Source organism: Oryx dammah, unplaced genomic scaffold (genome assembly GCF_014754425.2).
Source record: "Oryx dammah isolate SB20612 unplaced genomic scaffold, SCBI_Odam_1.1 HiC_scaffold_3, whole genome shotgun sequence".
In the NCBI taxonomy this organism is placed as follows: Eukaryota; Metazoa; Chordata; class Mammalia; order Artiodactyla; family Bovidae; genus Oryx; species Oryx dammah.
In genome coordinates, this window is record NW_024070187.1 from 60,826,726 (window position 1) to 60,838,759 (window position 12,034).

The following is a 12,034-nucleotide window of genomic DNA, read 5'->3' on the forward strand; positions in this document are numbered from 1 at the left end:
CTATCTTCTAAAATGTATCAAAACATGTTAAAAAGCACCATGACAAACAGTTTAAACTAGGTGAATTACCAATGTTAATGGCGGTTTCCTGCTTGTCTCCTGTAAGGATCCAGATTTTGATGTCTGCTTTCATTAGAGTTTCTATGGTTTCAGGCACTTGATCTTGTAATTTATCCTCAATGGCTGTAGCTCCCAGTAGTTGAAGATTCTGAACAAAAAGAGCAGCAACATTTTTAAGATTAAGAAAATGGTTTAGAGTCTTTAAGAACAAAACATTAAAGTGTTTTAAAATCAGAGACTAAATGATAATCCATGAATTCAGTGTGAATTCCAACTATCCCATGGAGTTTTTTCTCTCAAGGATCCCTAAATCGCATCCAGTACTTCTGACAGAAGACTGAAGCTACCTTCCTCCCCTCTAAGGTAAGGAACTGATTCTAAACACACACAGACACACACACACACAGACACACACACACACACACACGTAGAAGGAGGGAATCAAAAACAAGTTAAATAGGAGCAGGCAGCTACTAAGAAAAAATAAAAACACAAACTATGGAAGGTCTCCACAGTGAAGAATAACCCAAGTGACCTGGTTGAAAAAAAGTAAAGTTACATGCTGACATTATTAAATGACAGTTGGATACAGTGTCAGGAAATGTAGACACACAATACAGTTAGGATGAATAAAGGCGCAATAAACAAAGCGACAGCATTAGTCTCTGAAAGAAAGAACAGGCCGAGTGTTTTTCACATGGTTCCATGTTTGTGTGGTAGAAGGTCGGAGTCCATTAAATATCTCTTGCTTATTTGATGGTATCTTTAAGACTGAACACAACCAAAACACTGTGGAAAGCTGTTCCAATCTCGGACAAAGAAGAATGGTTTCTTCTCTTAACTTCCTAAATGGAGGGAAAGGGAGAACAATCTCCTGGCTGCTAGGGAACGCTGGCTTGCCAAATGGAAACAGGTAATGGTGTTTTTGGTCCTAAATACATAGGTATGTGCAATGATGGACTAGGATGTAAACCTATCTATCCTGTGACCAGGCACTGTCACCAGCTGGGAACCCTTCCCAATGGTGTTCTGCAAGCCACAACAAACTAATTCTTAGTCTTAGGCATTTTCCCCATAACCTCCTCCAGAATGAACTACTTCAGCATTTATCTTTCTTCTCAACCATTCTCTTCCTGCTTGCCTTCATGTTTCATTTCCACTATCAGACAAGGACAGAACAGATACAAGGGAAATTATTGCAAAGGATAGTGTCTGGGTTGGTAATAACAAAGAAGGCATTCCACTTTCTATTTTTTCTCTAACATTAAGTCCTATTTACTTTTCATCAAAATCCAAGTCTAAATATAGCCCCAAGTCTTGGTAGGTATGGAAAATAAAGTTAAATATATATACAAACATGTAAAATTGAGAGAGTGTGTGTGGGTATAGTTGCTGAGTCTATTACTTAGGAATGTTTTTGGCTATAAATAATAGGAAAATCTGACTAAAAGTAGCTTAAGTAAAGTTCCATATTTCTTACATCATTAGTACTAAAGTGGGTATTTTGGGCAAAAGATGGTTAGCTTGACTATATTTCCACTCATTCTCTAGATCTCTCTCAATGTCTCAATTTGACTGTCACAGCTACAACAACCACTGTGAAGACAAGAATAAGGAGGTGAAACCAAATGTATCCATCTGTTATTTGAAGAGCAAAAGGGTTTATAAAACTCCTCAGCATATTTCCAAATACAGCAACTGGCCAGATGGTGCTACACGGCCATCCCTAACTATCAACACTTGACTTTTCTAGACTTAGTGGAGGTGGCAAGGCAGAATGGGGATGGGAATAGGTAGTAAATTAGCCAGGTAACAGTCTCTGCCACAACCCTTAAACATAGATGTGTGCACATGCATTCAGTTCAGTCGCTCAGTTGTGTCCGACTCTTTGCGACCCCATGGACTGCAGCACGTCAGACTTCCCTGTCCATCACCAATGCCCAGAGCTTATGCAAACTCATGTCCATCAAGTCAGTGATGCCATCCAACCATCTCATCCTCTGTCGTCCCCTTCTCCTCCCGCCTTCAATCTTTCCCAGCATTAGGGTCTTTTCCAATGAGTCAGTTCTTTCCATCAGGTGACTAAAGTACTGGAGTTTCAGCTTCAGCATCAGTCTTTCCAGTGAATATTCAGGACTGATTTCCTTTAGGATTGACTGATTGGATCTCCTTGCAGTCCAAGGGACTCTCAAGAGTCTTCTCCAACACCACAGTTAAAGGCATCAATTCTTTGGCACTCAGCTTTATAGTCCAACACTCACATCCACAAATGACTACTGGAAAAACCATAGCCTTGACTAGATGGACCTTTGTTGGCAAAGTAATGTGCTTTTTTATATGCTTTTTAATATGCTGTCCAGGTTGGTCATAACTTTTCTTCCAAGGAGTAAGTGTCTTTTAATTTCATGGCTGCAGTCACCATCTCCAGTGATTTTGGAGCCCCAAATAATAAAGTCTGACACTGGTTCCACTGTTTTCCTTCTATTTTCCATGAAGTGATGGGACCGGATGCCATGATCTTAGTTTTCTGAATGTTGAGCTTTTTAAGCCAACTTTTTCACTCTCTTCTTTCACTTTCATTAAGAGGCTCTTTAGTTCTTCCTCACTTTCTGCCATAAGGGTGGTGTCATCTGCATATCTGAGGTTATTGATATTTCTCCCAGCAATCTTGATTCCAGCTTGTGCTTCCTCCACTCAGCATTTCTCACAATGTATTCTGCATATAAGTTAAATAAGCAGGGTGACAATATACAGCCTTGACGTACTCCTTTTCCTGTTTGGAACCAGTCTGTTGTTCCATGTCCAGTTCTAACTGTTGCTTCCTGACCTGCATACAGGTTTCTCAAGAGGCAGGTCAGGTGGTCTGGTATTCTTATCTCTTTCAGAATTTTCCACAGTTTATTGTGATCCACACAGTCAAAGGCGTTGGCATAGTCAATAAAGCAGAAATAGATGTTTTTTTGGAACTCTCTTGCTTTCTGGATGATCCATCGGATGTTGGCAATTTGATCTCTGGTTCCTCTGCTTTTTCTAAAAGCAGCTTGAACATCTGGAAGTTCACGGTTCACGTATTGCTGAAACCTGGCTTGGAGAATTTTGAGCATTACTTTACTAGCGTGTGAGATGAGTGCAATTGTGCAGTAGTTTGAGTATTCTTTGGCATTGCCTTTCTTTGGGATTTGAATGAAAACTGACCTTTTCCAGTCCTGTGGCCACCGCTGAGTTTTCAAAATTTGCTGACATATTGAGTGCAGCACTTTCACAGCATCATCTCTTAGGATTTGAAACAGCTCAGCTGGAATTCCATCACCTCCACTAGCTTTGTTCGTAGTGATGCTTTCTAAGGCCCACCTGACTTCACATTCCAGGATGTCTGGCTCTATGTGAGTGATCACACCATCATGGTTATCTGGGTCATGAAGATCTTTTTTTGTATAGTTCTTCTGTGTATTCTTGCCACCTCTTCTTAATATCATCTGCTTCTGTTACTGTTTGTATATACACGCATGTATATATTTATACATATACTTATGGACATAGATACACACATATCCCCCACTGCCCTGCTCTGGCTCACCCTGTAAGTCCAAATTCAAAAGCTACTGCTTTTTTGAAGTTTTCACTTACTTCTTAATTCAAGTTTTTCCCTCTGCCGTGCTCTGATAGAGCTTTGCCATTTTTACACATCTTGAAAGTGAAAGTGTTAGTCGATGAGTCGTATCTGACTCTTTGCAACCTCATGGACTACAGCCTGCCAGTCTCCTCTGTCCATGGAATTCTCTGATCAAGAATACTGGAGTGGATTGCTATTCCCTTCTCCCGAGGAGCTTCCTAACCCAGGGGTTGAACCTGGTCTCCTGCATTGCAGGCAGATTCTTAACCATTTGAGCTACCAGGGAAGGCCTTAATTTATCATATTAAGGTTAACTACTTAAATGTATGACTCTGGTAGTTTTGTTCAAAAGTAGGGACCATGTCTCCAAGCTCCTTGTTTTACAAATGAGGTGACAGAAGCCCAGACAGGGGCAATGATAAACAACAGTGACATATTGGGGTAAGATTATGGAAGGGTAGGGCTTGAACCAAGACTGCCTGTATTGCCCATCCCATTCTTGTCCCTTCGGTCAACGATGGTGCCCAGAACAACAGTCAGCTCTCAGTCTCATAAATGTTGGCTGAAGTAAATGAAATGGGCATCAGTGTGTTAAGGGCTAGTACTGATTTCTTTATTCAAGTACTTCTCTACTTAAGTAATATTAAGGAGAGGAACAAATGGAGCTGTCACTCTGGTTGCAGGCTGATGTCCCAATTTGGCAACAGGGAGGGTAGGGCCCTGTCTTGGGCATATTTCTTGTAAGAATGCTGGCCTGAGCACTAAGTGCTGACTCAAGGGAGACCCTGTAAGCCCAAATACTGAGGTGATGCTGAAGAAGGGCTCTGGGGAGTCTTTTATAAAGAAAATGAAGTTTTAAATTGAAAGAAAAGCATGGACCATGTCTTATTCATCTTTATATTGTATCCCCAGAACACTGATAGTCAGAGTTTGATATATTTGCAGAGAGTAAATGACAAGGAAAACAAAACAAAACAAAAACACCCAGATCCAAATGTTCTAAAGTATTGTTGCACTCTAGACCATTTTCCCTTCAATATACTCCAAATAACTTACGCAGCTATTAGATGCACTTGATGCATGACTTCTTAGTATATAATATGTATCACAGGAAGGCAAATTTCCTTCTTTAAAAACATGGCATTACTTTATTATCTTTAATGGGAAGCAGATTTGAAATCTATCAAAACCTGATGAATAATTATCATCAAGAAGTTCAAGAATGAGAAGGAAGACCAGTTCAGCATCAACTATGCTAGCCTCACAACTGATGAATTTCAACGCTGAGACAATGATTTCATCAATTCTTTCAGCTACTCTTAGGGCATTAGTAGCTAAATCATTCTGGCCCACATCCCAGCAAAGACCAGGTAGAGCTGTTTTCAAATGTTAGATATTCTACAGAAGGCATGATAAGATTTTTAAAGGATCCCATGAAAATAGTTGAGTAATACATGCTCTCAAAAATTTTAAACCAAAAAATTAATTTTTTTTGATAATATTTCACAAAACCCTGGGGGGATAATATGAAAGCCAAGATGTGAATACATTAATTAGAAATAAACAAATATATTTGTATATTTTCTAGTTCTACTCTAAGGGGATAAATGAGCACAGGAAGTACACGGGTATCCACTGCTGTGAACAAGCCTCATAAAAATAAAATGACTGCACGGGGGAGGAGATTATATTGAAAGCACATTTGAAAGAAGGAAAGCAGCTGGTTTTGTACAGGTAAAAAGGAAACATTTTTCAAACCAGGCAAAAATAAAGTACCAAAGATGTAGGGCCAGCAATGTACATGTTGAGAAATGTCATAGGCAGGCTAATGTGCAGTGTGTTGGTGGCTATGAGAACAGGAATTTCTAGTGAAACATTTCTGAATATTCAACAAAACTGCAGCGGGTTTACTTTGCTGCCTGTAAAAGAAACACTGCATCTGAAAGCCTGTTCATTTCCCCTTTATCCTGAGAGCTCCTCGAGCAGGCACTTACTAATTTTAGTGGACGGCTCTGCGGCTTCCTTTCCTTTGGCTTCGATGTCATTTGTTGTGAGATTAGATCTTGAGTGATAGACTGTTCAGTCTCTGGAAATGAGTATCTCTAGCTACATAACGATCATTAGGAAAAAAGATTTGAACTTTGCGTGCTTTTCCTGATCTTAACACAAGAGTGTTTAGGCCGTAATCAATTTTATCCCAAACATGTATTACCTTACACAGATGGCCACTAATGGTCACTATGGGAATTACATATTCAGCAAGTGTTGAAACGTGATAAAATTCCCATGGCATTTACGGAATTAAAAAAAAAAGCCTAAAACACTAATTTTATTTTCAAAATGTAACTGTGGCAAAAGTTATAAAGGTTTCAGTTGATGCCTATTTGACATAGATTTAGTTATCACTGAAAAATTATGAAATATTTATTTACCCAGTAAAGTCCTCAACAATCTTATTTTCTCTTTTAGATGTTTCTGATGTAATTTTTTTTAAAAAGATAAAAATATAAAAGTTCTACCCTAGTAAAAATAAAAAGCTTCATGCAGAGTACTTAAAAACTATGGTAAAATGTATTATGACAGATTTAGAAATTATATTTCTTCCCCAATACATGTATATTTTACTAAATAACAGAACCTCAAAGTGATTTATTCCACATTAACAAATATTGTCTCAGGGTTTAGATCTATTTTGGATTTTTTTTAAGGTTTGTGATATGTTCCTAAATGAGAAAAATCACAGTAACTTGGGCTTCAGATTACAACACGGACTATTTGGCAGAAGTTTCTTTGAAGACAAATAAAAAGAAATAATACTGACAAATAAATGTTATCACTGGAATAAATATGGATAAATACTAGTAACATTTGGTAACCTTTATTACGACATAAAATAAGACTGTGATTCGGAGAATGAAGAAACATTTCTGTAGCCGAGAAATATCAGATACTGCTAAGTGTTTACACTGATTCCTTCAGTTAGCGGGGAGGGTGAGTAAACTATGTAAGACTGAATCAGGGTACAGCTGAGCTGGGAGGGTAAGAACAAGATACCAAGAATAATACACATCCCAGGGCAGCAAATGAGGAGTGAGACTGAGATTAAATAAAGTTAGAATCTTATATAACTCATCACACTCTGAAACATCTGTCTCTGTTGCTCAGTTCTTAGTACTAATCTGTTTCTATGAAGGGGTTTCAGCCTCAGTTCTGTTTTCCACCTGTATGCCCCAGACTCACACTCTAGGATGGACTCCCTTCCAAGTACACACGCATGCCTGCATTCACACCCCCGCCCACCCATGCATGCCTGCACTGTCTCTCACACACCCCACACACCCTTGCCATTCTGGGCAAGACGGTGGGACACAACCAGAGTCCCTTTCTTCTGGCGTTTGTGCTTCAGAATCTGTTCTTTGGGTTGCTCCCTGCCTTGTCTTCTGACTGTACCCTCCTTGCTTTACATTGGTATCTGTTTCTCCTAGCTTCTGCTGCCTGGCAGTCATCCAGCCCCAAGTACTTAGCCACAGGAGTAGGAATGGAGAGCAGGGGTCTTCATATTTCACCTGAAGGACTTATTACACAGATCAGCGGACTCTATACCCAGAGCTTTTCACTGAGTTCGTCTGGTGAACCCTGGAAATGTGCGCTGGTAACTAAGCTGCTGGTTTGAGGACCTACCTGCTCATCTCCAGCAAGGCTGACAAAACTGCTTCTATCAAGTGACAGATGGTAAATGTTTTCAGGTTTGAGGGTCATACACTCTGTGCTGCAATGACTCAATTCTGTCATCGTAGATACAATTTGTAAGCACATGGGTGGAGCTGTGTGCTAATGAAACTTTATTTACAAAAACAGGTGGTGGGTGGAAGTGGTTCTTGGGCTGGAGTTTGCAGACCCCTGATGTGGAATAGTGGCGAGCAGCCCATCTCTGCATCGGCCTCCATTCTGACTGATCAGTCTTCATACTTCCTTGGTCAGCTCCAACCCTCTTCCTTAACCTGGCCTTAGGTCCTCTGGTCCCATTTCTCTCCTCTCCTTCCAATCCCAAACTACAGACAAAGCCTGTCAACTGTAATATATGATTACCATCAGAGAAAAACAGTACTCTCCCTAAACAATCACATGACTATATGCTATATATGATCTTAAAAGTAAACACAAAATTTTCTGTGAGTACAAAAGATAAACACAGGAAATAAGTATTTTCTTAGTCTGGGTGGCTCAAAAAACCCATCCAACATCAGTTAACATCTGACCTTAAATCCTAAAGAAGAATTAAGACTTAGCCAAGCACTAGGGAGAGGTAGGGAGGGATGGACGAAGAAATTCCAAACAGAAGACATCACATGTGCGAAGACATAGGTATGCTAAAGCATATTGTGTTTGAGAAGCTGCCATTTAGTCAATATGGAACCGATAAATGAAGGGAGGTATGTGATGATTTAAATAACGCTAATTTAATAGGGTTGTTCTGATGAAAAAATTGAATCAGTCATCTCAAACTCTGAATAGTAAGTTAGGAAAATGATGAGCCTGGAAGAGCTGGCAGGGAATGAAAATCAAAGTGGTTATTTTTTTTTATGTTGGGGATTCCAAAGGCACAGGGCATCTGGAAAAGAATTTCAGAAGGGGAGGGACAGGATCAGATTTATATCTCAGAAAGTTCACTGGTGGCCAACTGGGGATGGAATGGGAAGAATGGAGGGTGCAAGACCAGTTCAGAGGTTAAGGCAGTCATCACACTTGTTAGCTTTAAAATATGGAAGCTCTGGAATACAGAGTCCCTGATGGCCATGGGCCTCTCAGAGGCATTCCATAATGCTGGCTCTCCAAGAATGCTGCATTCCACTGGACATCATTCACTCTTGGGCTTCCCTTCTCAAAATCACTTTGCATGCAACAAAGTGGTTGCATTTAAGAGAAGAGAATCTTGTACCTCTGTCCTTTCAGCTAAAGCTGGGTTACACTAAGAGCGTTAAATCATTGGCATGCCTCATTGACCTGGTTCTGGAGAAATCGTGCCACCCAGGCCAAGAAGGAGTTTTTATCTTGGTGCTTTTTAAACCACAGTAATCATATTTGAACTCTCACACAGCCAAGGGCTTGCCAAATAAGGTCAGAATTCACACACCCAGCTGAAAAGAATCAGGATTTGAGAGGCCATTGGGTGTAGCCAGCAAAAACAACACATCCATCTTATCTGAGTGAGAAGACAGCAAAACCCATTGTGGAAAGTCTACCGCGAAGCATTCATAATAAGGGTTTGATTGCCAGAAAGGAGGAGCGTGGGATTAGGGATCTAAGGGAACACTAAGTACTTTCAGTAAGAAGACTCCAAAAGACGAGTTGAGGGAAAATCATGACAAGCAAATCCCCCCCTTCACCTTGAAGGAGGATAGAATATATTACATCACACAGGGCACACACAGCTTGTCTCATTTCCTAAGCGGACGGGTCCTGAACACATCATGTCTCCCAATTCCAAGAGCTGATTTCATGATGACTCAACTATATGAGTGGTTGCATTTTATTTTTCAAGATGCCGATGTTTTACGTACATTCTTGCTTTCTTTTAAACCACTAGCAGAATAACATATGGATTAGGAACATGCGATTTGGAATTAAGACCGAACTGCGATTTGAATCCTCTCAGCCAACTACTGGATATGCCGCCGCCGCTGCTGCTGCATTGGGCTTCCCTGGTAGCTCAGTTGGTAAAGAATCTGCCTGCAGTGCAGGAGACCCAGGTTTGATCCCTGGGTTGGGAAGATCCCCTGGAGAAGGAAATGGCAACCCACTCCAGTATTCCTGCCTGAGAATTCCATGGACAGAGGAGGCTGGTGGGCTACAGTCCACGGGGTTGCAACAGTTGGACACGACTTAGTGACTCACCTCAACTCAACTCACTCCCATATTTCAGGCAGATTCTATACCACTGAGCCTCCAGGGAAGCCCACTTAGCAAGACAAGGCTAATAAGATGGCTGTACTAGAGTTGGTATAAGGATGAAAACTGACTGTTTATCTCAACTTTCTCTCTCTCTCTTTTTTTTTTGTTTTATTTGAGCAGTCAGGTAGGAAAAAATGTTGAGTACTTACTTAAGACCTAGGGATGTCTATATTTTTTGTATAACTCAATTGCTTTGTTAATGTTAACAAATTATATGTATCGCAAAATGCAACAACAAATTGTTAAAAAAAAAAGGTGAGAAGAGATAAAACATAAGTAGAAACAGAGATTATAAGATTTTCTTGCTTACCCCAATGGCTCATTTTGCACACCCTATGTTAGAAGCCCTGGAACTAAATAATCAAGTTAAGGAGCAGAGGAGCAGGGGACGTGGAGCTTAGTAAAGTCTCTAAAACTGGCAGGTCCCCTTAGTAGATAAGCTGACAGACTGCAAATGTTCTTAAGCAAACAGTAAAACAGGAAACTACTGGAATTTGAAACCACGAAATCACCAGTACATCATGTAAATTTTCATCTAGTACATTTCAGTTTTTAGTACAAATGAAAGTGATATTGGCAGCTACTAAGAATAGAACTGGGTAGTTTTATCTGAAAAAGCATTCAATGCGAATACAGAAGTTACTGTGAACTTGGCAGTCATAAATGTTCAGGAAAAGTTCTGTTTTTCATTAAGCTTTATATTTCTCTAGGAATCCTCTACACCACTCGCCGCCACACGCTGGGAAGGGTGCTGGACTGCTGTTAGTCACCAATGTGTAATGGTTGACCTCTATTACGCCACATCAAGGCAGGCTTTAAAAAAAAAAAAATTCCAGAAACATCAACCATATGTGGGGGGAGGAATCAAGGAAATAATGTAAAAAGATCACTACCTCGCTGTCCTAGCTCAGTGCCTGTCACAGCGCCCAGGGGGCTAGGTCCTGTCTGCCATGACATCTTCCAGTGTTCAATACCACCTCACTCTCAGCACTGAAACGAAGACAAGGATTTTTCCACCCTCGCCCCTTTCTATGCCCCCAGAGCCCACGACAGCACCTGACAAGCACTGGGGCATGGGGCATTTGTTACTGAATCTTTCCAACCATGTGCTTCCCACATTTATATGTTAAATAACTTGGAAAACAGGGTGTTTAGTTTTTTTTTTTTTTTATGACTGAGTCTAAATTTGTAATGAATGGATTCTTTAAAATCCTTATCTATCTTTTCTAACACATTCTTAAAGTCACATCCTTAGTGACAACACATTTGAAATCAACATATTCCACCTGCAGAAAGCACACACTATGTGGGTAATAGAAGGCAGGCTTTCGTTAAGCAAACACTAAGTAAATCTAGCCTTTGAATTAATTATTTAATTGACTCATTCATTTATTCATCAAATATTTATTCAGTGATTAATACCAGCCAGACAGGCAGTTCTTGACAGAGACAAATAAGATAAAACAACCCTGCTCTCATGAAGCTTCAATCTAGTGGAGGATATTAATTGTGAATTACAAAATTTGTACATATAATACACAACATAGCTTGATTCAAAGGGGAGCTAAACGCTGCCCAAACTGTAGTTTCCTGATTACTATTAAGTTAAAAAATGATCCTCTCTGATCCATAATTAATTAAGAAAAAAAAAACTTTGGCAGAAGCATAGCATAAAATTTCATTTTTCAAGAAGCATATTTTGCAATTTATGACTCAAAATATGAGAAGAAAACAAGAACAATGTCATCATCAGGGAAATACTGTTTTGATCATTGCCCAATCTAGACATGTATTATATAATATATCTCACTATTTTCTGCAATGCTCAAGATAAATAAGTTGCTTTTGTAAGCATCTCAAATGACTAAAGGCAATTCACGTAATGCTAAAGATATAATTGCATTTTCCTATGGAAGCAAATAAATATAAAAATTTTTTCAAAAACTCTATTTACCATGAAGGAATACCTTCATGTTCAAACAACGGTTTAATTATAAAATATTCCCCATAAGTAAGATCAGACTCCTCTGTACTACTAGTTTTCAAAGGAACTCATCAGCATATTAGGAGTATAAGGCAAATAAATTTTGTCTTAGAAATACATGTGAAGTAGCAGATCAATCAGGAAGGTGAGACATTTCAGAGAAACCACTGCTAAAGAAGTATAAGGCTTGCTAATTATTCTGTTGTTTATTTGCAATTTCTCCATGACAAAATACAAATAAATAAATCCTTAACTTAAAAAATAATCTAATATTTAAAGACACAGACCAACACTATAAGTGGTTTCATAATCTAAATTATAAATCCAAATACACTGCCCTTCAAAAGAAAGAGGCTAAAGAAGGTAAAGCAGGTCAAGCGTGTTGTCTGAAAAATGAAACAACTGTAAATTTTCTCAAGTGGTGA

General features: G+C 39.4%; 1 protein-coding gene across 4 annotated transcripts in view; it reads right to left on the reverse strand.

Annotated features, from left to right (window-relative positions):
• The window catches only part of ATP8A1 (ATPase phospholipid transporting 8A1), a 232,488-nt gene that overhangs the window by 101,673 nt on the left and 118,781 nt on the right, over window positions 1–12,034 (reverse strand). For all 4 annotated transcript variants that reach the window (XM_040238091.1, XM_040238093.1, XM_040238092.1 and 1 more), the window contains one exon: window positions 70–208. In XM_040238091.1, coding sequence (XP_040094025.1) covers window positions 70–208 — 139 coding nt within the window. The remainder of the gene's footprint in view (window positions 1–69; window positions 209–12,034) is intronic.